Source organism: Erythrolamprus reginae, chromosome 1 (assembly GCF_031021105.1).
Source record: "Erythrolamprus reginae isolate rEryReg1 chromosome 1, rEryReg1.hap1, whole genome shotgun sequence".
Lineage (NCBI taxonomy): Eukaryota > Metazoa > Chordata > Lepidosauria > Squamata > Dipsadidae > Erythrolamprus > Erythrolamprus reginae.
The window spans coordinates 59,638,799-59,648,919 of record NC_091950.1 but is presented as its reverse complement, the minus strand read 5'-3'; the positions used below and the strand labels follow the sequence as shown (position 1 = coordinate 59,648,919).

General features: G+C 44.6%; 1 protein-coding gene across 4 annotated transcripts in view; it reads right to left on the bottom strand.

Annotated features, from left to right (window-relative positions):
- Positions 1–286: 286 nt before the first annotated feature.
- The window catches only part of EML5 (EMAP like 5), a 112,868-nt gene continuing 103,033 nt past the window's right edge, over positions 287–10,121 (bottom strand). For all 4 annotated transcript variants that reach the window (XM_070733650.1, XM_070733662.1, XM_070733655.1 and 1 more), the window contains 7 exons: positions 7,754–7,942; positions 7,355–7,527; positions 6,824–6,986; positions 6,200–6,303; positions 3,200–3,353; positions 1,916–2,016; positions 287–546 (listed from right to left, as the gene is read on the bottom strand). In XM_070733650.1, coding sequence (XP_070589751.1) covers positions 510–546; positions 1,916–2,016; positions 3,200–3,353; positions 6,200–6,303; positions 6,824–6,986; positions 7,355–7,527; positions 7,754–7,942 — 921 coding nt within the window. In that variant the 3' untranslated portion in view covers positions 287–509. The remainder of the gene's footprint in view (positions 547–1,915; positions 2,017–3,199; positions 3,354–6,199; positions 6,304–6,823; positions 6,987–7,354; positions 7,528–7,753; positions 7,943–10,121) is intronic.

Sequence of the window (10,121 nt, the reverse complement as noted above, 5' to 3'; positions counted from 1 at the left end):
AGCAAATCTTTTCGAGGTCCACTCTTTATTTTTATTTTTTTTTACTTAAAAAAAGTTTTAAGACCAGCACAATAGTTTGCTTTTCAGTAATAAAATAAGAATTCATCTGATGATTATTAGTACCCAGTTTTTAAACATCCATGATGAAAGTAAATGCATCAATATACTGTACAGATTTAGATCAGAAATAATATATCTTGAGTATAAGCCACAATTTTATTGGGGCACTGTAGAATGAGCCCAAACTCCTTTACTGAAGTATTTCAATATCTGGCAGTGAGTGGGAAAGAGATATAGGCTATCAGATATGCTAGAAATGTGATTAATTTCAAAATATTTGTAGTAGTTCATGCTTCTGAAAGACTCTAGTCAGACAGACAGATTAATACCTGTCTTTATCAGCACCATTTCTTGAAGCATGAGGGGCACTGGAGAACTTTCTTTGCAGCCGTAGTGCGCTAGTAACTTCATGTCCCAATCCCATCCACTGGAGAAGGTCTCCATGTCTATTAATGAGGCATATGGACACATTTCCAGACAAATATACTAGGTTTTAAAACAGAAGAGAAGGAAAAAGAATAAGACATGTTAAGGATTAATGACTTTTAAAGTGGGAAAAGTTAGCTCAAAATACACAAGAACATACCATATTTTTTGGTATATAAGACACACATTTTTCTTCCCTAAAAGAGGCTGATAATTTGGGTGCATGTTATACTCTGAATATAGCTTTTCCCCCCAGCCCTAACTAGCTGGTAACGATCTTCTCTGCTCACACCTTGCAGGCTCTTTCATTGTTTCTCTCTGCAAAGAATGTTTTCCAAGCCTTAAGTCTTCACAGGTTTTTTTTTCATTGCTCTAACTTGGTGTAACTAAGTTTCTTTCCAGCCCTAACCAGATGCTAATAATGTTCCCAACTCTTACCAGCTTGCAAGCTCTTTCATTGTTACTCTCTGTGAAGAATTTTTTCCAAACCCTGTCTTTGATTTTTTTTAATTCTCCATTTGCTCCAGATGTTTCTTTCCAGCCCTAACCAGGTGCTAATGATGTTCCCAGCTCTTACTGGCTTGTAAGCTCTTTCATTGTTACCCTCTTCAAAGAATAATGTTTTCCAAGCCGGAAGTCTTTGCAGGGTTTTTTCCATTGCTCAGACTATTTCTTTCCAGGTGCTAATGATTTCCCAGCTCTTACTGGCTTGCAAGCTCTTTCATTGTTACCCTCTTCAAAGAATAATGTTTTCCATTCCTAAATCTTTGCAAGGTTTTTTCCATTGCCCTACTTGTTCAGATTGTTTCTTTCCAGGTGCTAATGATGTTCCCAGCTCTTACTGGCTTGCAAGCTCTTTCATTGTTACCCTCCTCAAAGAATAATGTTTTCCATTCCTAAATCTTTGCAAGGTTTTTTCCATTGCCCTACTTGTTCAGATTGTTTCTTTCCAGGTGCTAATGATGTTCCCAGCTCTTACTGGCTTGCAAGCTCTTTCATTGTTACCCTCTTCAAAGAATAATGTTTTCCAAGCCCTAAATCTTTGCAAGGTTTTTTCCATTGCTCTACTTGTTCAGACTGTTTCTTTCCAGGTGCTAATGATGTTCCCAGCTCTTACTGGCTTGCAAGCTCTTTCATTGTTACTCTTTCAGATTTTTTTTTAAAGCCCTTAATCAGGGAATAAAATAATGTGCTGAAGCTGACCAGACTAAGGACGCTAGCCAGATGAATACCTGGTAAGCAGATTCTTTTCCCTATTTTCCTTCCCACAAAACTAAGGTGCATCTTATATTCCAGTGCATCTTATACTCTGAAAAATATGGTAAGTTTCTGCTAATTCAATAATTAATTGAATGCAGTTTCAGAAAAAGGAGTTGATGTATTGATACAATTTTGTCTCTTTTTCATATTCGAATGAAGATTAACATACCTGCTGTCATCTCCACCAGCACTGACAACATATCTGTCGCCACTTGTAAAGCGAATATTGGTCACATGAGCCGAGTGACCTAAAAATCTTTTATGTTTTGCCTTCAATAAACAAAAAAACTTCCTGTTAGGTTTTACACTTTTTAAAAACCACCTTGGCATTATTAATCAGGGCTCATTGGTAAATTCCTTCTCTTTATATTGCTCACCCACTACAAAACTATTCAGTAAATAAAACATCTCTTTCTGAAGGATAATTTTATGTCTAAAAAGAAAAATTCAATACAATCCCATAGCACGTGTATATGGTTTTTTTTCCTTTGTCCCTTTTTACTGCTTTATACAAGTTTTCTTGGGTTGTTTTGGCAGAAAGGGAAGGCAAAATTAGGTGGTTGCTCAATTCTTTATGAAGGGTCAATAACAACTAAATTCGTATTTATATCCTGTTGAGATCTCCACATGGTTTAATATGGTATAATTATAATGGTTGAGTTAAAAATATGTGGGTGACCATGACAAAACAATCAATTCTCTCTCTGCAACAGACATTTAAAAACAGGCAGAATTCAAATAGTATCATTGGGCCCATCATCTTAGTACAGTATTTCTGAGAACATCATGTAGATCCCTGGTTCCCGACATGGAGCCCACACCCACAGGGGGGGAAATTTGATTTTTAATGGGGGCAATTGGAGCCTTATTTAAACCAGATTAATGGCCTTTTAGGCTCCCTCTGCATGTGTAGAGTTCACTTTTTGAATAGTAAGAATTATATGTCATTGGGGGGGGCATCAGGATGATGATGATGATGATGATTATTATTATTATTATTTATTAGATTTGTATGCTGCCCCTCTCCGCAGACTTGGGGCGGCTCACAGCAGTGATAAAACAATATACAATAGCAAGTCTAATATTAAAGTCTAAAAATAACAATTTTACATTAAAAGCCTAAAAACCCCATTATATAAAAAGCATACACACAAACATACCATACATAAAACTACATAGGCAAGGGGAGATGTCTCAGTTCCCCCATGCCTGATGGCAGAGGTGGGTTTTAAGAAGTTTACGAAAGGCAAGGAGGGTGGGAGCAGTCCTAATCTCTGGGGGGAGCTGGTTCCAGAGGGTCGGGGCCGCCACAGAGAAGGCTCTTCCGCATTTTAGAGATGCTTGGGTGGGACATGGCCAATAAAAGGTTGGGAACCACTGGCGTAGATACTCTGGGGGCTTTCAAATTCAGTTATCAAAAGACCAGATGATTGAATGGGGGGGGAGCTCTTACAAACTTCTCCGGACAAGGGAAGTCGAATAACTTGACCATGCCAAAATCATCGCCTGTTACAAGGCTAATTCCCGAGTGAGAAACACAGGCACAATTTACATCCGCTTTCTCAGCATGCCGGGACCAGATTCCAACAACTTCATCTCCTAGAATGCTATAAATAGAGAGAAGAGAAAAGAACCAAGAGGACATGTTCTGATGCAGTGGAAGAAATAACGAACAAGGTGTACTATATTGTCAGAGCTGAATCATTCTAACACTAACTATTATCATTATTTCATGACCTTATACAGATAGTCTTCATTTAAATGTTTACTGTGTTTTGTCCATAAATGTCCTCCTCCCAGGTGGGAGATTGTGCCAAAGTGTAGGGTTACCTAAATAGAAGGCACCTCTCTGAACTCCCACTAGATCTGGGGTCACCAATCTTGTGGACTTCAACTCTCAGAATTCTCCAGCCAGCTATGTCGGGGCCGCCACAAAGAAGGCTCTTCCCCTGGGTCCCGCCAGACGACATTATTTTGTCGACGGGACCCAGAGAAGGCCAACTCTGGGACCTAACCGGTCGCTGGGATTTATGCGACAGAAGGCGGTCTCGGAGATATTCTGGTCCGATGCCATGAAGGGCTTTATAGGTTATAACCAGCACTTTGAATTGTGCCCAGAAACTGATCGGCAACCAGTGCAGACTGTGGAGTGTTGGTGTGACATGGGCATACCTAGGGAAGCCCATGTTTGCTCTCGCAGCTGCATTTTGCACGATCTGAAGTTTCCGAACACTCTTCAAAGGTAGCCCCATGTAGAGAGTGTTACAGTAGTCGAACCTCGAGATGATGTGGGCATGAGTGACTGAGCAGTGACTCCCAGTCCAGGTAGGGCCGCAACTGGTGCACTGGGCAAACGCCCCCCTCTCGCCATAGCTGAAAGATGGTTCTCTAATGCAGTGTTTCCCAACCGGTGTGCCGCAGCACACTGGTGTGCCGCGAGACATGGTCAGGTGTGCCGCAAAGAAAGCAGCTCAGCTTCTGGTCTTGAAACTTTTTGCGAAGAGCAAAAAGTTGTGAGAACGGAAGCTGAGCTTCCTTCTTAGTGCCTTCCAAGTTTTCCAGCAACTGTAGCGCCCCGCCCGGCTGGAGCCTCCCTGGCGGCGGCAGCAGGTGAGCTTTGGGGCCTGGTGGGAGGGTAGCGGCAGCGGAAGGGCCGTGTGCAGTGGGAGAGTGATGGTGGCGGCAGCCGCAGCTGCAGCCGAAGCGGGTAGTAGCCGTGGGGCAGCGGCAGAGTGGTCAGCTGTGAGGCGGAGCTCCGGAACAAAGGCACGGACGGCGGCGGCTGGACATGCTTGAATTGCGTGGCTGGCACTTGCCTGCTGTCTGGGCCGGGACGGAGGCTCCAACCCCACGTCCATGCCCAGCGCAACGCCAGCATGTACAGCGTCTAGCAACACGTCTAGCCGCCGCCGTCTGTGCCTCAGTTCCGGAGCTCCGCCTCATAGCTGACGACCTTGCCACCGCCCCACGGCTACTGCCCAATGCGGCTGCTGAGAGAAAGAGAGAGGGAGAGAGGGGGGAGAGAAAGAGATAGCAAGAGAGGGAGAGGGAGAAAGAGAGAGGGAAAGGGGGGAGAGAAAGAGATAGCAAGAGAAGGAGAGAGGGAGAGGGAGGGAGAGAGAGAGAGGGAGAGAGAGAAAGAGAGGGGGGAGAGAAAGTGATAGCAAGAGAGGGAGGGAGAGGGGGGAGAGAAAGAGAGGGAGAGAGAGAAAGAGGGAGAGAGGGGGAAGAGAAAGAGAGAGAAAAAGATAGCAAGAGAGGGAGAGAGAAAGAGAGGGAGGGGAGAGAGAAAGAGATAGCAAGAGGGAGAGAGGGGGGAGGGAAAGAGATAGCAAGAGAGGGAAAGAGAAAGAGAGGGAGAGAGGGGGGAGAGAAAGAGAGAAAGATAGCAAGAGAGGGAGAGAGAAAGAGAGAGGGGGAAGGAGGGTGAGGGAAAGACATGGAGGGAAGGAGGGAGAGAGAAGGAGGGCAAAAAAGAGAGGAAGGGAGAAACAAAGAGATGGAGAGAGGGGGAAAGAAAGAGGAAGGAAGGGAGAGAGAGAGAGAGAAAGAGGGAGAGAGAGAGAAATAGAGCGAAAGGGAGGAAGAGATTTTTTTTTTGTCCAAATGTTCCCCAGGATTTTCTAAATGTGAATAATGTGCCGCGGCTCAAAAAAGGTTGGGAAACACTGCTCTAATGTAAGCTGTGGATCGAGGAGGACACCCAAGTGGTGGACCCTCTCTGAGGGGGTCAGTAATTCCCCCCCTCCAGGGTGATGGACGGACAGATGGAATTGTCCTTGGGAGGCAAAACCCACAGCCACTCCATCTTATCAGGGTTGAGTTTGAGTCTGTTGACACCCATCCAGACTCTAACAGCCTCCATGCACCGGCACATCACTTCAACTGCTTCGTTGACTAGACATGGGGTGGAGATGTACAGCTGGGTATCATCGGCGTACGGATGATACCTCACCCCATGCCTCTGGATGATCTCGCCCAGCGGTTTCATGTAGATATTAAATAGCAGGGGAGAGAGGACCGACCCCTGAGGCACCCCACAAGGGAGGAACCTAGAGATCGACCTCTGACCCTCCACTAACACTGACTGTGACCAACTGGAGAGGTAGGAGGAGAACCACTGAAGAACAGTGCTTCCCAATCCCAATCCTTCAGCCGTCGCAGAAGGATACCATGATCCATTTCGCACACACAAAATGATTATTGTCTAATCTCCCAATGACAAATGTACATGCGCTTGCTTTATTTCCATGTTCACCAACCTTGCATTACCTGAATTTAAATGCTCCCATTAAATGCCACCTGGTATATCACTTTATAGTTTGCACTACACTGAATGTCACACTCTTTGAAAACTAATTGCAGCCTACCTATATGCAGAAAGTATATAGGTTTATTTTCTTTTCAGTGGGAAATGATGTGTCATATTTTAAACAGTGAAATATTGATCTACCTGGTCCAAGTGGCCCATGTTATTCGATCGATCACAGTTTGATCCAGAAGCTGTTTTCCTGAAGGCACTTCATAAACTTGCCTTTTGTAAGACCCAGTAGACACCTTTAAGAACACATAGAGGGAAACATAAACCTTCTAAGTATTCTAATAAATCTGTGTAGAAAGACTTTGCATTCTTGAGTTGCATTACCAACATGTTACAAAAAACTGAAGGTCCAGAATTAAAAATATATATACAATAGCTTTGTCGTGAAGTATTGTTACTGCTGCTGTCACTACCCTTCCTCCTAACTCACATAAGAAAGTTGATGAGAGAAATCCCAATGAATTCTAAAATAAGACATTTTTTAAGGAGTAGCATTTATGTGTTTTGTATGACTTTGAAATCTCTAGAGTCTCCCAACTTTAACTTTTATAAATGTATTAAAGTTCTGCTTCTATTTTCTAGTTCGGCTGTTGACAATCTGGTTGAAAACAACAGGAAATTGCCTGTTTCAAGACCAAACTCTTATAAATTCATACTGAAGTCAGAAATATAAAGATATAACCTTTAAAAAAAGGTTCATGATATAATTGAAAAAAGAAAAACCTGAACGGCAAAAAATCCACATTATTTCCTTACCTGAAGATAACAGCTATTTGCCGAAAAGTCCATTTGAATTACAAAGCTTGGGATATCTTTGCAGTAGCTGGTTCGGTTAAGAGGAGGCCCCAGGGTCAGGTCGTAAAAGTCAACTGCGTTTTCACTTGAACCCACTGCTAGGTAATGGGAATTTGGGCTGAACCTATATAGGAAAAAAATACGTTTTAAATTCATTCTAATTTACCAAATGACTCATCTGTAAAGCTCAAGATGTTAAACTGCTGTTTTCTGCTGCATATTGAAAATTATTTTATCTTTTATTTTCTTCTGCTTGCACATACACCTTTATTACTGCTCCTGACTACGAAGCAAAGGGGATTCAGTTCAGTTTCTCCTCTTGGAAATGGTGAAATGGTGGTGCTAGAATTCATCATCTGCTAAGCCATTAATAGATGAATGAAATGCAATAGCACTATATCTGGATAAGCATCATATCCAGTAATAAAACCCAAGTGCAGATGTTACATTCATTCCTGGAACAAAAGAGAGATACTATATACGATTTCTCACCTGATGTCTTGGATGGCAGATCGTCTGTCTCTTTTCTTCCCCCATATCTTCAGAGAATTCACTAATAGGATAATAAATTCTCCATTTTTCATGCCAATTGCTACCATGTCACCTTCCGGGCTGTATGATACGGTGTGTGCCGCATGGCCCAAATTGACTTTGTTCACCATTTTCTGCAATAGTTTCCAAAAAAGAAAAAAGAAATTAAAACTGGAATAGCATATGGTTTCTTTTTCTATAAATATTAGCTTAACTCCTGGTAATGCTTTACAAAGTAAAGTTGAAAAATGTATCATTTGTTTAAATACCAAGATACCTGGAATCACTTCGGTGAGAGGAATGATATAGATGTTAATAAATAATTTACTGTAAGTTCTTAAATGCCATTTTTACACCTACTTTGTCAGCAATATCCCAAAGTCTGACTGTTCCATCTTCTGCAGCAGAAAGAAAAAGATCACGAGACGGATGGGTTGCCAATCCCCAGATAGGCCCATCCATGTGCCCATTAATCAGAATATTACAGGCAGCATTTTTCTCTCCAACTTCTATGATTTCAGCATTCCGTGTCCCAACAAGAATTTTTCCCTAGAACAACGGTGATTTACTGGTCATTATATAATTTAATAATTTATAATTTATAATTTTAATAAATATAAATATTGTCAACAGAGAGCCAATTTAGTGCAATTGTTAAGGCATCAGGCTAGAAATGGAAAAATTGTAAGTTTGAAATCCATCTTCAGTTAGAAATAGAGACAAGGAAGAAACCTCCAATGGGATCAGTAATGGATGGCATCATGACATAGGGAAGCATAAAAAAGTAAGTATAACAATATCTTTAGCTACTGGATTATTTAGAAACATAGAAACATAGAAGACTGACGGCAGAAAAAGACCTCATGGTCCATCTAGTCTGCCCTTATACTATTTCCTGTATTTTATCTTACAATGGATATATGTTTATCCCAGGCATGTTTAAATTCAGTTACTGTGGATTTACCAACCACATCTGCTGGAAGTTTGTTCCAAGGATCTACTACTCTTTCAGTGAAATAATATTTCCTCACGTTGCTTTTGATCTTTCCCCCAACTAACTTCAGATTGTGTCCCTTTGTTCTTGTGTTCACTTTCTTATTAAAAACACTTCCCTCCTGAACCTTATTTAACCCTTTAACATATTTAAATGTTTCGATCATGTTCCCCCTTTCTGGTAACTACATATATAGTCAAACTGTGTGGACTGTGTTGTGGTTGGCTCGCAGCCAGGCTCTCTGGCCACAGACTTTGAGGCTAACGAGCCGGGACCCTCTGGGCACAACTGGCCTGTGTGGCTGCCAGAGGAGTCAGAGAGTAGGCCAGAAGCAGAGGGAGAGTCTGGGTGTGAGGAGCCTGCAGAGGCTATAGATCCCCCAACTGGGGATGTGCAGCCCCTAACTGGGGATTTGCCAGGGCCTGAGGACGAGGAAATGAGGGATCCAATCCCAAATGCTCGGGTGAGAAGGATGAGGGGCCAGCAGGAGCAGTTGAGAAAGATCAGAAAGAAGAAGTGAGCACAGCTGTCCATAGTCAGCACTCCCCGAGAGTATTTAAGGGGAGGAGTTTAGAGGGTGCTCTTTGCAAGAAGTCAACGTTCGTGCCTCCAAAGGAGAAAAGCCTGGGAAGAGTGTTTTTGCCTGATAATCCTGGATTCAATACTGGACATTTATAGGGTTATTCTTGTGAGTAGACTTTTGGTTGGGAAGCAAGTGTGTGTGCTGTTATCTTATCAATTTGGCCTCATGCCTGGACTTTGACAGAGAAAGGGCAGCGCCGGACTTACCCGGCAGGCAGGCTTTGCTGGAGGGACCGGGAGACACGGTCCCTCATGGCGGCCGCCATTTTGGATCCCGGGCGAAGTCTCGCGATGCGAGACTTCGCTCGGGAGATCAGGGCCTGATTGGCCAGGCCCTGATTGGTCCGGGCGGGGCCTGCTTGCCCTATATAAGGGCGAGCAGGCCCGGGGCTCTCCCTTTTCGCCCGGACTGAGCTTCTGAGCAGACGTTCGTTCGTCTGCTCCGGCGGCCATTTTAGGTGGCGACCTCGTGCGAGGCGCCATTTTGTGGCCTGTGGTCAAGCGAAGAGCCTTTCAGTGTTTAGCGGAGCCAGCATCGGCTGGACTCCGCTCCGGTTTGGAGCCTCATTGCCTGTTTGTCGGTGGTGGGGGGTGCTGCCTTTGGGAGGCCCCGCGGGTTTGCGGTGTTCTCGGGGTGGCTTGTGGCCTGGGATAAAGGCCTGGTGTCGGGCCTTGTTGCCCACGGGGAGGAGGGATTAGCCTCCTGAGGGGGTTTTGTTCTGCGGAGGCCTGCTGCTTCAGGCAGGCCTTTGCCCACGGGGTGCAGGGTCCGTTGGTGGCTTTGTTCTGCCCTATCCCTTCTTGTTAAAGTAGATTTATTCTTGCTGTAATGGCCCCTAAGAAGCGGCCAGCTAAGGCCCTCCCGGCCCAACCAGTGGTGCGGCCTAGGAGGGCTGCCAGGCCGTCTGCCCGGGCTCGGGCGGCGGCAGAGGGGCCCCCGGGGGGGAGCCCGGTGGGGGGGGGGTTGGGTTTATGCCCACAGTCCCTCAACCCGCGGTGTCCCCTTCTCTCTCCTGGGCCAGGGTACTGGAGCGGCTCGATGAGCTGGAGAGGTGGCGGTCGGGGGCAGGCCCGGAGGGGCTTTCCTCGGCTGCCACCGCAGCATGGGGCGCAGACCCCGAAGAGGAGTCGGCCCCAGCAGGGCAAGTGGCC